Source organism: Protopterus annectens, chromosome 10.part0 (genome assembly GCF_019279795.1).
Source record: "Protopterus annectens isolate FY-2018-M chromosome 10.part0, PAN1.0, whole genome shotgun sequence".
NCBI classification, from domain to species: Eukaryota; Metazoa; Chordata; order Ceratodontiformes; family Protopteridae; genus Protopterus; species Protopterus annectens.
Window position 1 is genome coordinate 358,428,467 of NC_056744.1, and position 23,089 is coordinate 358,451,555.

A 23,089-nucleotide genomic window follows, 5' to 3' on the forward strand; every position below is an offset into this window, starting at 1 on the left:
CTTGTGTACTTCTACTGAGATGCAAAATTAAAATTATTTTTTTATTGGCCTAATTGCCTATGAATAGTTGCATTTCACACATCCTAGGGTGCCAAAAAGAAAATCTGAATGAAATACTAAACAGTTTGGGAAAAAAAATTCCAAAATATGTCCTCAGAATAACTCAATATACTTGAAAAAGACTCATCAAAACAAGATTTCCTGATATAGACTCAGATTTCCTGAATGTCAGGGACAAATTGCCGGCAGCTGATACCCCTAGGTAATTACATTTCTGCTTTCTTTTACAACTTCAGAACAGGAAAATCATCATTTGTGAAACATTTTGCTGGATTTTATCAGTAATTATTCCTTACATTTCAGAGAAATGTACATCTGATTGCCTCATTTAGTTGCTACTCAGGCAATGTTGTCATTTGAAGCTCTTTGAAAGAGGCAAAATATAGGGTCACCTGAGGAAAGTAGAGTCTGGAAGCGTGGGGAGATGAATATGCTTAATGGAGACTCGGACGTTTCTTGCAATAACAGCTTTATGGGCAGGATTTGGAGAAGCATATTCTGCCAGTGACATTACCAGCAAGAATGTGGCTAGGGAATTCCATTTTGTATTTTCAACATCATATTGATGCACACCCAAACTACCCTGAGTTCAAAAGAAAAATGCTTTCTTCTCTCTGAATGCTACCCCTACTCTGATAATAAATGTATGAGTTACATATGCCTCTATAACTATCAAAAGTTTTCACTTCTTTTATCATATCTCTAAAATAAACTGCGCACAGACCTGTGCTGAAGGCAATACCTTAGAAACACATAGACTTCTCATCACTTCTTGTGAGAAATGTTCAGAAAAAAATGTACTTTGCTGAGAACATGCCCAGGCTAAACCTTTGGATACTGTTTGCGTCCGGAGAGAACAGGGTGATTAAATGACCTAATCTGTGAGCACAGAGCAGCTGAGAGAAGTCTGTGCAAATGCATCCTAGACTGTTGCTTTGTTACTTTATTCACATTTGCTGTTTTCTCCTGTAAACAAGCATGCTAGATTTATGAATTGTCTCAGACTTTGCAGAGTTATATAGCAGAAGACAAATTTAAGTCAGGCTTTAGCATTACCGAATCTGTAGAAATTAAAGACAAATTTCATTTCATTGTCCGACACTCCTCTGAGCAGATGTGTATCTCTGTTTGTCAGAGGTGGGCAGGTAATGATGACAGACACTCCTCTGAGCAGATGTATATCGCTGTTTGTCAGAGGTGGGTGGGTAATGATGACATCCTTACTCAGGTGTGATTCAAAGCAAAGAGGATGGGCTGTCTCGTCTTCATGTGTGGTTCCATCTCTCTGACATGCATGCTGTATTTATGTGTGTATGCTAGCATTACTTAGGTGAAAAAGGGGGAGGTACTGAAGAGAATAAAACCCCCAACACAGTTGAGCTGTCATCACATTACAGCTGTGAATATACTCCATAGAGAGTTAAGCAAGTCTTTACATAACACAAGCCACAGTAACTTAGACCAGGAAACAAACCAAATCGGCTTGTGCAGACCAGCTTACTAAACGGCAACTGATAACCCCAGGATCTTCTACTTGTAATGCTGATGAGGTGTGCGGTACTAGCCCTCTGCTGCCTCCTCAGCCTTCACCTGCCTCATATATCAGGAACTTACAGAGAAGAAGGTAAGGTATAATTTAATTCAATTTTAGGTTAGTTTTTGTGTGGAAAATTCCATGTGCTAGTCTGTATTGTTCTAAACGAGGTAATAACTGTGATGGAAAAAAAAGGATAACTTGTATTTATTTCATATGCAGCTACTAGGCTTGTAGTCCAGTAGACCATTGAGGAACCTTGTTCCAGTTGCCCCAGAGGACTTGCTGATATTCATAAAGTGAGCAAATGGAAGCTAAGAGAATCAAGCTCATGACCTACCCGTTAACAGCTCATACCTTTACTTCTGTGCACTAATCACCAAATTGTAAACTGGATGAAAGACCTTTTACAACAATGACCTTACCCAGACAGCAAAAGCTGAACAAGGCACACTGTTTGATTTAAAAATATAATTACTGTTTTTTTGCATGCAAGTTTAAAAGGAGGGTCATGCTTGTAAGAGTTAAGCTAGTATAATTTCTAAGCATATTACAATAACTGATTTATGAAACAAACAGTACTATGGCTCTGGGATGAGCACACAAAAAGGGATACCAGAGAATTCTATGACCACAGTGTAATATAAGTTAATGTTAGTCTTTAGTGCAGATATAAAATAAAGTCAGATATGTACGGATAGCATTTTCTTCAAGTAAGCATGTTAAAATTACATAACTATTCACAGATATACAGGAAAATGTTTCACGTGGATCAGTCAAAATACTTAAGAATGAATCATTAAAAGTAGGAAAGATAAGTAGAATTTCTGAAAACACAATGTCATTGCACTTAGGCAGAAGGTGTTAATAATCCAATCAGCAGTAAAACAGAGGTATTGAAATTATCTGATAGGACTGATAAAAAAAGTAACAAGGACCGTCTGAAAGTCACCCCCCCCCCCAACTTCCCATGCACCCACCCATACTTATTCCATCCTCTCTAATACTGGCTCTGAATTAACTGTTTGCTAAATACAGCCTGTAATATTTACAACATTACTAAAGCTATAATTTCATGGGTGCTGCCTCCCCCCATTGAAAACACTGAACTTGTAATATGTTCAGCTCAGGCTTGGTCTGTTCCCACTGACAAAAGATATGTTCCTAAACATTAAATATGAAGAACAGATTTTTTCATGTATTTGGTAGCCTCTGTGCCTTTTTTTTCAGATGTAACCTAGAAGTTTTCATGCACTTAGTGATAGACTATTGAATCACACATGTTTAAGAGGAAAATGTTGGACTTGAACACAAATCTTTATGAAGTTACTCATTTGCATCTTGTTGTGATCCTACTGAAGTTATTCTGTCATTCAGGCAAGGATACATGAAGATGACTGCATATTTGTGTTACGGTGGGTGACCCTGATCCAGTAACTAGGTGTTACAGTGCGTGACCCTGATCCAGTAACTAGGTGTTACAGTGTGTGACCCTAATCCAGTAATTAGGTGTTACGGTGCATGACCCTGATCCAGTAACTAGGTGTTACAGTGTGTGACCCTGATCCAGTAACTAAGTGTTACAGTGCATGACCCTGATACAGTAACTAGGTGTTATGGTGCATGACCCTGATCCATTAACTAGGTGTTACGGTGGGTGACCCTGATCCAGTAACTAGGTGTTACAGTGCATGACCCTAATCCAGTAACCAGGTGTTAAAGTGTGTGACCCTGATCCAGTAACTAGGTGTTACAGTGCGTGACCCTGATCCGGTAACTAAGTGTTATGATGCGTGACCTTGATCCAGTAACTAAGAATTATGGAGTGTGACCCTAATCCAGTAACTAGGTGTTACAGTGCGTGACCCTGATCCAGTAACTAGGTGTTACAGTGCATGACTTTGATCCAGTAACTAAGTGTTAAGATGCGTGACCCTGATCCAGTAACTAAGTGTTATGGTAGGTGACCCTGATCCGGTAACAAGGTGTTACGGTGCGTGACCCTGATCCAGAAACTAATTGTTGTGGTGCATGAACTTGATCCAGTAACTAGGTGTTAAGGTGGGTGACCCTGATCCAGTAACTAAGTGTTACGGTGTGTGACCTTGATCTAGTAAGTAGGTGTTAAGGTGGGTGACCCTGATCCAGTAACTAGGTGTTATTACGGTGTGTGACGCACTGGTCTATTAACTAGGTGTTACGGTGGGTAACCCTGATCCAGTAACTAGGTGTTACAGTGAGTGACCCTGATCTAGTAACTAGGTGTTATGGTGAGTGACCCTGATCCAGTAACTAGGTGTCATGGTGGGTGACCCTGATCCAGTAACTAGGCGTTACTGTGTTTGACCCTGATCCAGTAACTAGGTATTTCTGTGGGTGACCCTGATCCAGTAACTAGGTGTTACTGTCGGTGACCCTGATCCAGTAACTAGGTGTTACTGTGGGTGACTCTGATCCATAACTAGGTGTTACAGTGGGTGACCCTGATCCAGTAACTAGGTGTTACAGTGGGTGACCCTAATCCAGTATCTAGGTGTTACGGTGGGTGACCCTAGTCCAGTAACTAGGTGTCACGGTGGGTGACCCTGATCCAGTAACTAGGTATTTCTGTGGGTTACCCTGATCCAGTAACTAGGTGTTACGGTGGGTGACCCTGATCCAGTAACTAGGTGTTACGGTGGGTGACCCTGATCCATTAACTAGGTGTTACTGTGTTTGACCCTGACCCTGATCCAGTAACTAGGTATTTCTGTGGGTTACCCTGATCCAGTAACTAGGTGTTACAGTGGGTGACTCTGATCCAGTAGCTAGGTGTTACAGTGGGTGATCCTGATCCAGTAACTAGGTGTTACAGTGGGTGACCCTGATCCAGTAACTAGTAATATTCTTCATTATGCTTCTTGAGCTTTCTGCTAATGCTACCACTCTCTCACTTTCTGTGTGTCTCTGTATGGTATCCTTCTGGAGACACAGCAACAGAGACGCTGTTATATTAGTAGAAGACAATGAGTACTTATTCATGCTGGTCTGCTGTTACCAATCTGTTCAATAAGCTGCATATCTTAGTTAACAACAACAACAAAATCTAATTCCATCCCCCTACAAAAAAGAAAGAAATATAGATTTAAGTCTATCTTGTGGTATTTTTGTGTACCTCAAAGCCATAGAGATTTGCCCATTGCCCCATGTTATCACCTCTTGGCCTTTTGGCTAAGGTCAAGTGTAGCAGTTGTTTATCCCTTTTTTTTGGGGGGGGGGGGATTGAAGGTTGGGCTCTGAAACCCTGAATAGTAGCATCAGTGCCGAAAGTGTGTTCATGCTTTCCCAGTCATATCCCTCCCAAATGTCTTGTCCATGAAAAGCTACGGAGAATGATCTTTCTCTTGTGTGTGACTGCAGCCATGATGTTATTTTCTTTGTTAACAGCATTCCCCTTTCTCAGGCATCCTAAGGAAGCCTTTTATTGCTCATTTCCTGCTCCTGAGATGAAAGGTCTGTATATAAATACTGTACATAAAAAGTGATGCTGACACTTCATCCTGTGGACCTCATCACCTTTCCTCACATTGTATTTTTGCTCTGGTATTTTCATGGTACGTTTTACAGAAAGGTGCTGTCTCACATTTCCTATCTGCTGCATTCTTCTTACTTGTAGGCAGTTCCTGAGCTGCTTTTGTTGTACTAATATATATTGTATTGTGTTACTACTGCACAACACAGCAATGCATTATCTTGTTTCTATACAAAGTGTTTTACAAAATCTATAGCTGCTTTACAAACAGGTATAATTCTGCATTTCCTGTTCCTTCACTGCTTATTAATGCTCTTTGAAGAGTGAAAGTTAAACTCATAAGTTTCATTTTCAACATAATTAATTTTGTTGTTTGAAATGGGTGCTTTATGGTTAATTATTTCTGTGCTGAAATGTAATACTATTTCTATACTCAGTGCTTTTAACCCTGAATTGATACTGTGTCCTTAAGATTGGCTTTACTGGTTCCATGCCTGGTTGGGGTCCTTTCTGTGAAGAATTTGCATTTCCTTTCTATGCCCACTTGTGGGTTTTTTCGAGGTACTCCAATTTCCTCCCACATACCAAAATCATTCCCTTAGCTGAACTAACGATCTCCCCAAATTGCGAGTAAGTGTGCATGCAGGCAAGTGTGGACTGCCATCCCATCTAGGATTAGTTCACTGCCTTAAGCCCATTGAGTGCTGGGACAAACTCTGTCCCCTGACAACTCGGTATATTTGAAACAGATTACTTAAAAGGCATAATAAATTGATTAAATAAACTGGTAACTAGACAATATGTAAGATAACTGCATTTAAAAAATACACCAGGATAATCAGTGTCCCCAAAGCCAAAGTTCTGCAAGAAATAAATCCAAATCAGCCAGTCTACACCACAGGAAACAAATTTATTGAGTGCTTTCGTCTTGGTTAATACCGAGACTTCATCAGAATAAAAAAACACATACCAAGCAAGAGCTTAAACATATGTGATCAATTAACAACTTAATTAATCAATTAAATAATTAGAAAAATATTTTTAAAAGGACATACCTTATTTTATACAATAAATCCATCTGGTCAAAGCCCTATACTTTAAAACTGGGGCTATAGACAAAGTTTCATTAAGACCAGGTTCATGGAATGAACAAAGTAAAAACTGCCATTTCAGTTCATACAATTCAATATCCAATACCCACCAGCCCCCTCTTAAAGATCTATGTACAACCTCTAAAATACCAAATCTGATCTTTTTAAATTCTGCACATTCCAATGAGTGTCTAAACAAAGCGGTTTTATCATTTTTGTGTAGGATTCCATAAACATGTTCATAAATATGTTTACAAATGCATTAGTTTAAAAGAAAATTATAAAAAAGAATTAACGGAAATGTTTGACCGTTTTGGTTTGGAAATTGTGCATTTTATTGTAGGCTTAAATAACACATGTATTAATGAAAATTTTGATGAAGTTACTGTTCTGAATAATGAAATAACTGAAGATTTATTGTTTGATTTAAATATTGACAAGTATGAAAATATGTTCAACTATATTGAGCGACAAGTGGCTGTTAATATGGATAGAAAAAGAAAAAACTTAATAGAGATAATGATGAATATAAGAAAGGCATGGCTTATCCTATGCCGAAAGTTTATAACCAGTTTTCTGGTACAATAGACAACAATAGCAGAGAGTATGTGGAAGGCAGGGAGGAAGTAGCAGAAACTGAGATTATTGATGCATTTGATACAGCAGCACACAGTAATGAACAGGAATCTCCTGAGCGGGCACCCCTTAGGAGATCGGAAAGGATAGGGAACCGCAACAGACAAAGAAATGATAATGCAAACAATTTTAATTCTTTTCATTTTACCCCAACACATCAGGGTACTTGGAACCACCCTAGGGGACAGCAGTGGGGGAGGTAGAGGAATTGATTTCAGATACTGAATGCTTAGTTAAGAGAAGGGTGGCTGTTAATAACAATTCCCAAGGAAATATCAAAGTGTTGAATGATGGGACAATATTGAGTTTGCAAAGCTTTAATATTTTTAATTACACCCATTTAGAAATGAATCAGGAGCATTTTTCCCTTTTTAATAAAAGCCTTAAATTCATACCTAGTTCCGTCATACGTTTACCAGAAACAATGACTGAAATTAAGTTGTTTTCGAGGAAACTGGGGTTACAATCCTTGTTCTATAATAATCGAGGAGTTTTGAGACAGACAAATAATAATAGTGAAGTTTCTAAGCTTAAAAGTACATTCAACCCTCCCACTGCCCCCATTGTTGCTACTTATGAAAACTTGTGTTTAAGGGACACTCACTCATTCTTGAGCTCACATAAGAAAAACCATTTCAACTTGAATAGATAGGAGATGGCACTGTTAAAACAAATTAGATGTGATGACTCTATTAGGGTGATGACACCTGATAAAGAGGGAGGGATGGTGTTAGTGGAGAATACCAAGTACAGTGCAAAAATGGACATTTTTTATGCTACCACCAGGTATACGGAAGCTTCATATAACGAAGTTATGATTGCCCACAGGAATGTCCAATGTTTTTTGGAGGACTCTCTTTTCCAGGGCATCATTTCAGAAGAACTCTACGAGTTTCTTTAAACTGAGCACCCCACCATCCCACAAGCGTTTGGAATACCAAAGGTCCATAAGGACGTAGTCAATCCACCCTATAGAGTGATTATCACATCTAAAGGTAGTTCTACGGACCCTTTAGGTGTGTTTATAGATAGACTGTTCAAACCAATTGTGGTTAAGATTAATTATATAATGAAAGATTCATGGGACTACCTGTCTAGATTAAAGGAAGAATTATTTTCCCCAGAAGTTTCTTTTACAACAATGGCTGTAGCTGACCTTTTTACTAGCATCCCTCATAAAGAGGGTCTTGAATTATGTTTGGAGGCTATGCTGAACTTAACAGATTTGAATAGTACTATGATGAATTTTACTGTAAGTGTTACGGAAATGATTTTGGATAACAATTTTTTTTATGTTTGAGGGTAGCTATTTTAAGCAGATGCAGGGTGTAGCAATGGGCGCCAGTTGCACCCCTATATATGTAAACATGGTTATGTATGCTTAGGAAGGTAAGTATGTCTTTCTATTAGAATTTAATGAAATATGGAGCTTATACCTTTGTTTTTTAGATGATATTTTTATTTTTTGGAAGGAACCTATTTCAGCTCACACAGATTTGGCTACCCATTTAAATGAATTACATTCATTTTTTTATGTTCACTAGTAACAATTCTAATATCAGTACTGATTTTTTAGATGTAGAGTTGAGCAAAGACATGGTAGCAAAGACATTCTGCTCTACTATTTTTTAGAAAAGAGACATTTTCTAATTCTTATTTAAACAATAATAACCAACATCCCTTCAAAACTAGAAAAAATATTTTTAAAGGTCAACTAGTGAGGGCCACGTGAATGTGTTCTAACTGGGACTTACTGTGGAAGGAGGTTTTATTTATTACAAATTTATTTCTGGAGAGGGGGAATCCCAGAGATCTTATTAGTAAGGTGAGCAAAAAGGTTGTACCAGCTTCAGTATGAAATTTAAACCCATTTTGGGAGTGGGTGTCAATCCAGCAGGGAATGTTGTGGACACCTTGAATGAGCAGTTTACAAGTAGTATGGTGCTTCCATTTGGTGAAGGTTCCAAAGAAGTTAAAGCTATAATACTAAAATACTGGACTATTTTTAGGAGTAACCCTGATTTATTTGGAATTTTTGGGGAAGAGCCGAAATTTGTGAACAAAATGGGTAAGAATCTGAAGTACTTGTTTGAACACAACATTATTTTACACAATCCATTTGAGAAAGGAACTAATAAATGTGGTTGTTGCTCATATTGCAAATACATTTTGGATGAAAAAATAATCTATTTACCAAATAGGGCTCACCCGGTGGTATTTAAATCAGGGAATTGTACAACAATAGGTTTAGTTTACTTGGCTGTTTGTGATTCATCTAAACATTTTAATGTAGGGAAAACAGAGACAGCTTTGTAAACGTATTTATGAACATGTTTATACAATCCTACACAAAAATGATAAAAATGCTTTGTGTAGACATTCATTGGAATGTGCAGAATTTAAAAAGTTCAGAATTGGTATTTTAGAGGTTGTACATAGATTTTTAAGAGGGGGCTGGTGGGAATTGGATATTGAATTGTGTGAATTGAAATGGCAGTTTTTACTTTGTTCATTCCATGAACCTGGTCTTAATGAAACTTTGTCTATAGCCCCAGTTTTAAAGTATAGGGCTTTGACCAGATTAATTTATTGTATAAAATGAGGTATGTCCTTTAAAAAAATATGTTGTTCTAATTATTTAATTGATTAATTAAGTTGTTAATTAATCAAGTATATTTAAGCTCTTGCTTGGTGTGTGTTTTTTTATTCTGATGAAGTCTCGGTATTAACTGAGATGAACGCGCTTAAAAAATGTGTTTGCTGTGGTGTAGACTGGCTGATTTGGGTTTATTTCTTGAAGAACTTTGGCTTTGGGGACACTGCTTATCCTGGTGTATTTTCTGAAGTTTGTGATGCAAGGGTGAGACATTCTGCTTTTGTGACTGTATAACTGCATTTAACCCAGGCTTATTTTAATTAAATAAACAGATAACTACATAATAAATAAACAGATAACTACATAATAAATAAGGAATATAACTACATAATAAATAAACAGATAACTACATAATAAATAAGCAAATAACTATATAATAAATAAACAGATAACTACATAATAAATAAGCAAGATAACTATATTTCTCCTGGAACCAGAAAAGCAGGTTCTTTAGGTCATGGTACCAATTCAGTGTTAATACCACTGACTACAGAAATATCAATACATTTGAGTACAGTTATTTTTAAAAGTGATACAAGAATGTGAGTTGGAACCTTTAGCAACAAAGTACAGCAAGACAATTTGTTTTAAAACTAGCATGAATATAGACTGACCAATGAATACACTTTGGAATTTGGTCACAGCTACAAAGACCAAAATTCAGAGGTATGTGAGGAACGAAGGATTAAGGGTGAGTAATCACTAAAGGGAAAGATGAGACAAAAAGAAAGGATATAGCAACTTGTAGCAAAAAAGTGTGTGTATGGGGGGGGGTCACAAAATGGAGACAATGGGAAGATTTCTTATTTTATTGAACTGAGCCTGTTGTTCAATAGAATGCCACATCCAAGGTTCCATAAAAAGGAGCAGGCCTGCAGCATAAATTGGGATACACACAAGCACAGTGCTAGAAAAGAAAGTGCACCTATGATGGCTGTTCTTGTGCTCCTGTACTGCACAGTACATTTGTAACAGAGAGCGGAAGAAGTAAAATGGGAGGGAAGGTGTCCAAATAGTGACCAAGGTTATGGGGGGTAGTTGTAGACTGACAAAGGTTAGCCACTGCAGCAGAGGTCATTGAGGTTTCTGTTCTTACCAAGTACACTACAAATGTAAAATCTGTCTTTGTTTTTAATATATCATCTCTGGCACTTTGGGTTTCTGTGCTATAACTTGTTTTCAGGATATGATAATGAGTCAGTTAAAGACTGTTATTAGTCGCTTGGCTGACACTGCCAGTCATTGCACTGACATTGTGACAAACAGGGTGATGTCCTTATCTAATGAGAGGAACATTTTATCACACATATCCAGTGCAGTGACATGTCATGACAAAGAGAGAGATCGTAATTCCAAATGACATGGACAGTTTATGTGCCAAACTGTGTCTTTTGACAAGCAAGGGAGGGGAGGGAAAGGGAGCAGACACCTTAATGCATGAGAAAGTTATCTTGAGAAATGAGATGAACACAAGAAAGATGTCCCAGTAGGGACTACAAAAATGTGTATAGACTAGAATAGTCTCTCACTGTTGTCACACTGCTAAATGACTTCGGCATTACTCGAGTGCTGTCTCACCACCGAATAATGAGTTCCACTGAAAGGAGACAGATATTCATTTATCTTCTTTGGGGTCAGTCTGTAAGTTAAAATAGTGCCTAATGGTGAGTGAGTAATTTGCAAAATACTATCTTAAAAAGTTAAGAATGAGAACTATTGAAGTAGATTTTGGAGAGCTGTACTTTGATTTTCTGCACTACTAATGCAGAGTTCTGTTTGTCTGGATACACCCTTCATATGCATCCTAGCAGAATGTGTGTGGATGTGTTTGTGCATGTGTGTGTGTGTGTGTGTGTGTGTGTGTGTGTGTGTGTGTGTGTGTGTGTGTGTCTCGGGAGGGTGGCAGAATGAGGAAATGATACAGCAGCTGACTCAGTCCACTCTTGAAACAAATGGATTTTGGGATAGAGCTTATTACATCAGTATACACCTCTGATAGCAAGACTGAAGTTCAATCAGTGTACACCTCTGATAGCAAAACTGAAGTTCTCTGAATAATTTATGACAAGAACCATACATAAAACGTCCGTGCCCTAGTAAGAAGGGGAAGTAATTTACGTTTTGAACAGGAATAGCACACCAAATCAGCACAATTGCCCTAAGTTACACTCCAGGTATGTTTTGAATATATATTTTTTTAATTATAAATAAAAACTTTGAGACAGAGAAATATCCTTTGAGGTTCCTTTATATTTCCCAAAACTTGTTTACTGCCTTTTAAGCTCAGCCCTGAAAAGGCCATGAGCGATAAAAGTCCAGTCTTTATTTAAAGCACAGTACTTCTGGTCTGCATACTAACTTCTACACTGAAGCGCTGTTGACAGTATATTTATTATTATGCAAACTGCCTGTTCTCAGACTCAAACCCATTCTTCCCGGGTGACAGGTAAAGTTGGTGTTTAATGAGACATTACCAGTAAAATACAATTACTTATACTGCTCTCATGCAGAGATGGTTGCCTGCCTTTCTGCCACTGTTCCCACTTTGGGTCATTTGTTTATGGTATGGAGTGCAAAACAAAAAAAAAACACAATTAAAATATTTGCCTAAAAGAGCTGCAAACATGCCTTCCAAAAAAAAAAAGTGTTGTAAATGTCGCCTTTACTGAAAACATAGATTTGGCTTTGTGATATAACCTTGCTATTTGCCAGTGGTGTACAGAGGGTTATGGCTATGAGATGCCAGTGGATTTCTTCCTGCAGTCCCGGGTCTGAGTCTGATAGTTTTCAGTAGCATCTCATGTGACTGCAAACAACTTAGTAAACCAGAATGTTCTCTCAGGTTGTCTCTATAAAAGGCACTTGTGTCTGCTGTGCTAACCCGGCTAACAAATGAATAAAAAAATCTCAAGCCAAGTGGCAGCAAAAAGGCTGACAGATTGACCATGCTGCTGGTCACCTTCCAAGGACATTTCTGAGCTAAGGAAGTGGGCAGAGCTGCCCAGCAAGGAAGACTGAGAATCCAACAGCTTCTTCTCTAGTCTTGGGCGTAAGCAAGAAAAACAGAGCACTGCACTACTGATGCTTAGTGAGGGCTGGGTGCTTTTGACAATGCAGGCCTCAAACTATTCTGTGCATGTGGAGGTATATTAAGTGGAGAGGTACTCCACAGTTGTGCCATTGCACATACGGATGAGGAGGAATATGGAGGAAAAAATCCACCCCATCAGTGTAATAGGAGCTTCTGAGTTCTTCCCAATATGGAGTATCATCACAAAGGTGTAATAAGAGCCTTGGAGTTCTTCCCAATATGGATTATCATCACAGAGGTGTAATAGCAGCCTCTGAGTTCTTCCCAATATGGAGTATCATCACAGAGGTGTAATAGGACCTTTGGGTTCTTCCCAATATGGAGTATCATTACAGAGGTGTAATAGGACCTCTGAGTTCTTTCCAATATGGCGTATCATCACAGAGGTGTAATAGGAGCCTCTGAGGTCTTCCCAATATGGAGTATCATCACAGATTTGTAATAGGACCTCTGGGTTCTTTCCAATATGGAGTATCATCACAGAGGTGTAATAGGACCTTTGGGTTCTTCCCAATATGGAGTATCATTACAGATTTGTAATAGGACCTCTGAGATCTTTCCAATATGGAGTATCATCACAGAGGTGTAACAGGAGCCTCTAAGTTCTTCCCAATATGGAGTATCATCACAGAGGTGTAATAGGATCCTTTGAGTTCTTCCCAATATGGAGTATCATCACAGAGGTGTAATAGGAGCCTCTGAGTTCTTCCCAATATGGAGTATCATCACAGAGGTGTAATAGAACCTTTGGATTCTTCCCAATATAGAGTATCATCACAGAGGTGTAATAGGACCTTTGGGTTCTTCCCAATATGGAGCATCATCACAGAGGTGTAATAGGAGCCTCTGACTTCTTCCCAATATGGAGTATCATCACAGAGGTGTAACAGGAGCTTCTGTGTTCTTCCCAATATGGAGTATCATCACAGAGGTGTAATAGCAGTGTCTGAGTTCTTTCCAGTATGGAGTATCATCACAGAGGTGTAATAGGACCTTTGGGTTCTTCCCAATATAGAGTATCATCACAGAGGTGTAATAGGAGCCTCTGTGTTCTTCCCACTATGGAGTATCATCACAGATTTGTAATAGGACCTCTGAGTTTTTTCCAATATGGAGTATCATCACAGAGGTGTAATAGAAGCCTCTGAGTTCTTCCCAATATAGAGTATCATCACAGAAGTGTAACAAGAGCCTTTGAGTTCTTCCCAGTATGGAGTATCATCACAGAGGTGTAATAGGAGCCTCTGAGTTCTTCCCAATATAGACTATCATCACAGAGGTGTAATAAGACCTTTAGGTTCTTCCCAATATAGAGTATCATCACAGAGGTGTAATAGGACCTTTGGGTTCTTCCCAATATGGAGTATCACCACAGAGGTGTAATAGGAGCCTCTGAGTTCTTCCCAATATAGAGTATCATCACAGAGGTGTAATAGGAGCCTCTGAGTTCTTCCCAATATGGAGTATCATCACAGAGGTGTAATAGGACTTTTGGGTTCTTTCCAATATAGATTATCATTACAGATTTGTAATAGGACCTCTGAGATCATTCCAATATGGAGTATCATCACAGAGGTGTAACAGGAGCTTCTGAGTTCTTCCCAATATGGAATATCATCACAGAGGTGTAATAGGAGCCTCTGAGTTCTTCCTAATATGGAGTATCATCACAGAGGTGTAATAGGAGCCTCTGAGTTCTTCCGAATATGGAGTATCATCACAGAGGTGTAATAGGACCTTTGGGTTCTTCCCAATATAGAGTATCATCACAGAGGTGTAATAGGACCTTTGGGTTCTTCCCAATATGGAGTATCATCACAGAGGTGTAATAGGACCTCTGAGTTCTTTCCAATATGGAGTATCATCACAGATGTGTACTAGGAGCCTCTGAGTTCTTCCCAATATGGAGTATCAGCACAGATTTGTAATAGGACCTCTGAGTTCTTTCCAATATGGAGTATCATCACAGAGGTGTAATAGGACCTTTGGGTTCTTCCCAATATGGAGTATCATTACAGAGGTGTAATAGGACCTCTGAGTTCTTCCCAATATGGAGTATCATCACAGAGAAATGCTGTGCCGAGATCCTTGAGCTCCTGTTTGGAAGAAGAGATCTCCTCCTCCTAACTAGAACAGGTAGAGATGGAGGCAAACTGAGGCAGGATACGGAGCAGGAGAGCATGGAAGGCTCGCCTGCTTGGATGGAAAAAAGGGAGGAGCCTTCAGTGGCTAGAAGTGATGAGGTGGCCAAAAAATGTAACATGGGATTGATTAGCAGCTTGGGTCTTGGAAGGGCTGGGGAGTAGATCAAGTGACCAACACTAATGTCCCTTCCTTGGAAAGGAGTGCATGTGTGTTTTTGCTGAAGTGTGACACTATAAATGGCAACTGTAGTGACTCTCTGTCAAGTTGCATGCTGCTTGGTTGCTTGGTCATAGCAGTGGGGCAGGGAATGACCCACCATCTTGCTTATAGGAATATGGTCTGAGATCCATGAGGCATCACTGTTATACTCTGCCTATAGTTAGAGATTGTACTTTACTCCTTCAATTTATGATTTTCTTTCATTAAACTGAAAATAAAATCATTTCCTCAGCTGCTGTAATTATGACACCTTCTCAGTTTTGTGTTATAATGGTAGTGTAGAAGGAACATAAGATCATCAGTAGAGGTAAGAACCAAAAAAAAACAGACTGTGGACAAGCAGTCCTCAAAATAAAAACATGTTGAGGTATGTTACGGATATGAGGGCAGATCCGACTCTACTCCATCCCCTGCTTAATTATAGCTCTCTAGGTGAGTCCTGGGTACAAATATAAATGTTGTGAGGTAGAGAATTGGTGACCATGAAAATATATGCTAGGTAGGTCATACAGCAATATGCTGTTTAGGGAAACTCAGGTTTTAACTTTCTGTAAAATTTCTCTTCAGATGTTTTCTTTTGTGAAATGTTATTCCTATCAGTCACTCAGTCATGACAGTCCACAACAATGCCAGCTCATTCTTAGTCAGCCTTTAGCCCCATCTCACATGCAATTTTAGAGTCTATTCTTAATTACATCATCACTTTCCTGCAAACAGTTCCTTGACATTTAGTGTCCTGCTAATTATTAGATCATCACGACATACATAAAGGGGAAGAATATTAGTGGCCCAAGATAGTGGGCTACGTACATGCTGGTTTACAAAGTCCATTGAAACATGTCGGAGAAACAGACAAATGTAGGTTTTGTAAAACCGAACTGGAAACTGACGCACACCTCATTGCTGGTTGTGACATACTAATGGCAGAAGGACTGTATACTGAAAGGCATAATAATGTGGCATGACTGTTGCACTGGGGATTGTGCAAACATTATGGTGTTGAAGTGGCTGAAAAACACTGGAAACATGAGCCACAAAGCAGCATAGAAAATGATGAAGTTTATATCACATGGGATCACCCATTACCAACAGTTTAAAAGATAGATGCTAGAAAAATAGATATAGTGGTCCAAAAAAAGAAGACAAAAGTAGCATTGATCATTGAAATTGCTGCACCAAGTGACTACAGTGTCCTGTGCACAAACAGACAGACACAAAGTTATAAAATATCAGGATTTGCAAGCAGAAATGAGAGCAATGTGGAAGAAAGATACCCAAATAGTTCCAATAGTAGTAGGAGCAATGGGTCTTATAAAAAAGAGTCTAAAATCATATTTAGATATGCTACCAATACATGTAACGCTATACAAATTACAGAAGAAGTCATTACTGGACACATTGCGGGTGCTGAGAAGAGCACTTTTGGCTGAAATCAAAGAGTGAAACAATACTAATTTCATGAACTTTAATCATACTTTTACTTAGGAATGGGGTCCATTCCCGTCATGATAATAGAAACCCAAAAATTTGGAGAAATTAAAAAGGGTAGAATTATATTTTTTTGCACAGGGTTGTCTTGCATTTCTTAATGTATGGGCTCTGCTTCCCCACCCCCAGTCTCTAAATACACTAACTGTGAAGTTGCATCAACTCAGCGAAAAAGGGAAAAAAGAAACACTAATAAGTGTTCGCATTTTTCGTTAAAAAAGAAACACTCCCTGCAAAACACTTGAGGCTATGAAACTGGGCTGTCAGAAGTTCATCCCAAAGAAATCAGAGTAGATCCAAATTGTAAATTTCTGGTAATGCCCTTCAGATAAGATAATATTCATTACTTATTCATTACTAGCTTCTCACCACTACCTAAGGCTGATCTAAAAGATGTTCTTATGGAAGAGAACAGCAAATAACATAGGACAAAGAACCACAACTGACAAAAAATTTTGCTTTGCGTCTAATGAAGGGCTCACATTCATCAAGTCACCCATTGTAGTTAGGTTTAATTATATAAACTGATTAGAAATCTGAGCTTGTGTAGTTTGATACACAAGTCAGGCATATTTTATCAACCAGAGGAAAAGCTGTGGATAGCAATTAATAAAGAGATGAAGGATTGGATCTGGGAGGGGAAAAGGGCAAGAGTCAAGTGGAATAAGCTGATCCTGCAAAAAGAACAAGGTGATTTGAGATTACCTGATCTGAAGGGATATTTCAGAACTACACAGTTAAGGCTTCTATATGTACCACAAGCAGAAAGCTATAATTCAAAATGGAAAGGAATGATGATGAAAACGGGGGGGGGGGTGTCAGGAAATAAGGAGAGACTGTTGTTTTGGATGCCAAACCTTAAGGAGAACAACAATAGACATACAGAATATTATAGGTACACAGGTGTGTACTAGGCTAATTACCCTGGAACCTTTACAAGCCTACCCCATAGACCCAGACATCGTGCCACCCAACATAAGTTCCCGGTGTCTCTATCAAGTAGAGCCACTGAAGTGATCCCTAGGGTGAACTTTCTATTTCTCATCCAGTCATCAAGATTTCTCTTGAAGATGGCCAGTGAGGTGCTCCACTTGACATGTATGGGAAGTCTATTCCAGAGCATGGGCAGTCTCTGGATTATGAACCTGTTCCTCCAGCATGTTCTGTTGATTGTGGTAATGATGTTGAGGCCTCTGGAACATGTGGTGCGGTGGGATTGGGATTTCTTTACATGTAGCATTTCTAACAGAGCTGGGTCAAACATGGCTTTGTAAGTCAAGCAGAGATTGCCTCTTAGCAGACAATATATGACAGAGAATAGCTGGAGTTTTTTTGAGTCTCTCTGTGTAGGACATGTGTTTAAGGCCTAGGATCCTCTTCATGAGGTACTTTTGTGGCCTTTCCAGCTGTTGCATATATCTAGTGAGGTACATGCCAAATGGGGCATTATACTCGAAGAGTAGAGACAGATGATGACCTCTTTCTTCCTGGATGCAAAACCCTTGGTAATGAGATGTGTCACATAGAAGGACTTTTTGACCACAGTGGCAATGTGGTGGTTAAAGAAGAGGTTGCTGTCAACATGTGTTCCCAGATCTCTTATAATGCCTTCAGTGTTCAGTGGGCTCCCATCGATATGGTAATTAGTGGGAACTGAGTTTTTCCCAAAGGGGATGACTATGCTTTTTTGGCATTAAGCTTAAGGCCATGATTTTGACACCAGTCATTGGTCTCAGTGAGGTCTTTCTGTAGGATATCTACATCACTTGGGGAGTTAATAATGGCTCCCAGCTTGCAGTCATTGTGAACTTGGTCAGCCAGAGTCCCTCCATGTAGACCTGGACTTCTGAGAAGTAGATGCCAAACAGGAGAGGACCCAGGACCGATCCCTGTGGGACTCCACTCATGACTGGTTGGCAGTCTGACTTGGAGTCTGCTATTTTCACACTGTCCTATGTGTGAGCCAATTTGCAACCCACCTAGGGATTGATACATAGTTTGGTGAGTTTATCAATAATACCCGAGTGGGGAATGATATCAAAAGCCTTGGCTAGATTGAGGTAGGCTGTATGAACTGCCTTGCCCACATCCACAGCTCTGGTGACTAACTCAGAGAAGTCAACCAGGTTGAGCAGGCATGATCTACCTTTCACAAAACCAAATTGCATGGGATCTAGAGTTTGGAGATTCCCTATATCCTTGTTAAATAGGTCCATGATGATGCTCTCCTGTAATTAGGGCTTTATCCCTCTGTCCCATAATACTGTAGTTAGGGCTTTTTTCCCTCTATACCATGGTGCTGTAGTTAGGGCTTTATCCCTCTATGCCGTGGTGCTGCAGTTAGGGTATTATCCCTGTATCCCATAGTGCTGTAATTAGGGCTTTACCCTCTATCCCATAATGCTGTAGTTAGGATTTTATCCTTCTTTGCCATAGTGCTTTAGTTAGGGCCTTATCCCGCTATCCTATAGTGCTGCAGTAAGGGCTTTACCCTCTATGCCATGGTGCTGTAGTTATGGCTTTATCATTCTATGCCATGGTGCTTTAGTTAGGGCTTTATTTCTTTATGACATGGTGGTGTAGGTAGGGCTTTTTTCCCTGTATACTACAATGCTGTTGTTAGGGCTTTATCCCTCTATCCCATAGTGCTGTAGTTAGGGCTTTATCATTCTATGCCATGGTGCTTTAGTTAGGGCTGTATTTCTTTATGACATGGTGGTGTAGGTAGGGCTTTTTCCCTGTATACTACAGTGCTGTTGTTAGGACTTTATCCCTCTATCCCATAGTGCTGTAGTTAGGGCTTTATCACTCTGTCCCATAGTGATGTAGTTAGGGGTCTATCCCTGTACCCCATAGTGCTGTTGTTAGGGCTTTATCCTTCTATGCCATGGTGTTTTAATTAGGGCTTTATCACTCAATTCCATGATGCTGTAATTAGGACTTTGTCTCTCTATCCCATAGTGCTATAGTTAAGGCTTTACCCCTCTATGCCATGATGCTGTAATTAGGGCTTTGTCTCTCTATCCCATAGTGCTATAGTTAGGGCTTTATCTCTCTATGCCATGATGCTGTAATTAGGGCTTTATCTCTCTATGCCTTGGTGCTTTAGTTAGGGCTTTATCCCTGCATACCATGGTGCTGTAATAAGGCAGTATCCCTCTATGACATGGTGCTGCAGTTAGGGCTTTACCCTCTATGACATAATGCTGTAGTTAGGACTTTACCCTCTATGCCATGGTGATGTACCTATGGATTTATTCCTTTATGCCACAGTGCTGTAGTTAGGGCTTTACCCTCTATGCCATGGTGCTGTAGTTAGGGCTTTACCCTCTATGCCATGGTGCTGTAGTTAGGGCTTTATCCTTGCATGCCACAGTGCTTTAGTTAAGGCTTTATCCCTCTATGCCATGGTGCTGTAGTTAGGGCTTTACCCTCTATGCCATGGTGCTGTACTTATGGATTTATTCCTTTATGCCACAGTGCTGTAGTTAGGGCTTTACCCTCTATGCCATGGTGCTGTAGTTAGGGCTTTATCCCCCTATCCCATAGTGCTTTAGTTAGGGTTTTATCCCTCTATGCCATGATGCTGTAGTTAGGTCTTTATCCCTCCATCCCATAGTGCTGTAATTAGGGCTCTATCCCTGTATCTCATAGTGCTGTAGTTATGGCTTTATCCTTGTATGCCACAGTGCTTTAGTTAAGGCTTTATCCCTCTATGCCATTGTGCTGTAGTTAGGGTTTTATCTCTCTATGCCATGATGCTGTAGTTAGGTCTTTATCCCTCCATCCCATAGTGCTGTAATTAAGGCTGTATTCCTGTATCCCATAGTGTTGTAGTTAGGGCTTTATCCTTCTGTGCCATGGTGGTTTGGTTATGCCTGTATCTATAACATGGGGCTGTAGGTGGGACTTTATCCCATAGTGCTATAGTTAGGGCTTTATCTCTCTATGCAATGATGCTGTAGTTAGGGCTTTATCCCTTTATCCCATAGTGCAATAGTTAGGGCTTTATCCCTGCATGCCATGTTGCTGTAATTTTTTCTTTATACCTCTATGCTATAATGCTGTAATTAGGGCATTATCACTCTATGCCATGGTGCTGTAGTTAGGGCTTTATCCCTCTTTGCCATGGTGCTGTTGTTATGGCTTTATCCCTATATAGGTTCATAGGTAGGTACTAGGCTGTCGGCCTGAGGGCCTACATAAGCCTAGCCAACAAGGTTTCCTGGCTTACGCCACCCAAGAAAGTTATTTTCCTGTGCCACTGTCGAGCAGAGACACAGAAGTGATCCCTGAGGTGTATTTCCTATTTCCTATCAACTCATCAAGATTTTTCTTGCAGAGTGCTAATGAAGAACCTTGCTTGACATAGATGGGTAGCCTGTTCCAGAGTATGGGAAGTCTCTGGGACAAGAATCTATCCCTCCAGCATGTCCTGTTTATTGTGATGACAAGGTTTAGGTCCTTAGAGCGTGTAGCTCGGGGGAATTTGGATTTCTTTAGGTGTAGCATGTTCAACAGCTCTGGGTTTGACATAGCTTTATATGTTAGGCAGAGATCACCTCGGAGTAGGCGATATGCTATGGAGTAAAGCTGGAGTTTTTTGAGATGGTCAGTGTAGGACATCTGTTTGAGGCCAGTAATCCTCATTGTGACGTACTTCTGTGGCCTTTCCAGCTACTGCAGATGTCTTGTGAGGTACGTTCCAAAAGGGGTGTTGTACTCTATAATGTGTCTAATGAGTGTTGAGTAGAGGGGAACAATGACCTCTTTTTTCCTGGATGAGAACCCTTTTATGATGAGGTGTGCCATGTAGAAGGACTTCCTGACTACTGTGGCAATGTGACTATCAAAGGACAGACTACTGTCCACCTGGGTCCCAAGGTCTCTTATCACACATCAATGTTAAGCAGACTGCTGTCTATGTAGTAATTCATGGGTACAGAGTTTTTACTAAAGGGGATGACAATGCACTTTTTGGCATTGAGCTTAAGGCCATGGCTCTGACACCAGGCATCTGTCTCAGCGAAGCCCTTCTCTAGGATTTCCACATCATTTGGGGACTTGACTATGGCTCCTAGTTTACAATCATCTGAGAACTTTGTTAGCCAGAGGCTTTCTGTGTTAGCCTGTACTTTAGAGAAGTAGATACCAAGGATATTCACACCACCAGGCTAGTTGCCCAACACAATGCATCTGAAATTCTCCAGGTGCAACTAACACTAGGTAAGACTGCAATCCAAATTGTAGCTTGCTACAGATCCCCCACCATGCCCCAAGATTCTCACTACACCTTTTTAAACATACTGGAAAATATTAAGATAGAACCAAACACCCTAATACTGGGTGATTTTAACTACCCTGCCATTAACTGGGAAAACTACTCATGTACCAACACCTTTGCCCAATGGTTCTTGGCATTCATAAATTCCAACGCCCTGGATCAACTAATCCATAGTCCCACCAGGGGCTCCAATATCCTAGACCTGGTCATTACCAAAATGGGAAATCGATGCTCCACACCTATGGTCACCCCCTCGTTAGTCAGGTCTGACCATAAGCTAATCACCCTTAACATCCACATCCCACCCCCACCCCCCAGTAAGGAAACCTCCATAAAAAACTTCTCCAAAGCCAACTTCATGCTACTCAAGTCAGAAGTGACAAACTTCATGGCACCTATGCAGACGGGAACTGAAAGTTCAACTGCTGAATCCTGCACTAAGGCACTGTACGAGCACATCCACTCATGCATGAATCATGCCATCCCAAATAGAACCAAGATGCTCTCATCCAAAAAAAGGAAGCCAATCTGGTGATCCCCTGCCATAAACAAACTTTACAACAAAAGGAAGAAACTGTTGCAGAAAAGAGGAAAATCCCAGAATGCAAAAAACTCCCTTACCAGCCTCAGTAAGAAACTGAGATCCCTCATAAAATCCTCCAAAGCTAGTTACGAAAATAAAATTGCCAAAGATTCCAAAGACAGCCACAAGACATTCTATAACTATGTCAAGAATCTAAATGGCAATGCTCAGATCTGCTTTGAGCTAGAACAGATTGGCATTAAATATACTGATCCCAAGGATATTGCCAATATCCTGGCAGATCGATTCAGTGCTAACTTCACCCCCCTCTCACCCCCTAAATGGCCCGTCTCAACACTGGAAGATTGCCAAATTCTGGTAATAACGACCACACAGGTAAAAAAACGAACTCTCCAAAGCTAAGAATACAGCATCCATGGGACCAGATGACATCCTGGGCTGTGTACTACGTGAACTACAATATGAACTGGCACCTCACCTAAGTGTCATGTTTAATCATAGCCTCACCTCAGGTTTCGTGCCCACTGAGTGGAGCAGAGCTACAGTTATCCCACTCCACAAGGGAGGATCCACCTTGGATCTCAGAAACTACCATCCCATCAGTCTGACGAGCCTTATCTGCAAGGCCATGGAGCGTATTATCATGGAACTTATAAACAAAGACATTGGCAACCTTCAAACACTGGACCCCACCCAGTTTGGGTTCGTGAAGGGCCGATCTTGTCTCCTGAACCTGATTGACTTCTTCGAATCAGTCTCCAGAGCCATGGACAAGTGGTCCACACAGCCTATCTAGACCTTGCCAAGGCCTTTGACACCACCCCCCACTC

The 23,089-nt window shown here is 40.1% G+C and overlaps 1 protein-coding gene across 1 annotated transcript in view; it reads left to right on the forward strand.

Moving 5' to 3' along the window:
* The first annotated feature begins 1,383 nt into the window (after positions 1-1,383).
* Positions 1,384-23,089, forward strand: part of LAMC2 (laminin subunit gamma 2) — a 292,336-nt gene continuing 270,630 nt past the window's right edge. Inside the window, exon 1 of the mRNA XM_044085264.1 lies at positions 1,384-1,684. Coding sequence (XP_043941199.1) covers positions 1,600-1,684 — 85 coding nt within the window. The 5' untranslated portion in view covers positions 1,384-1,599. The remainder of the gene's footprint in view (positions 1,685-23,089) is intronic.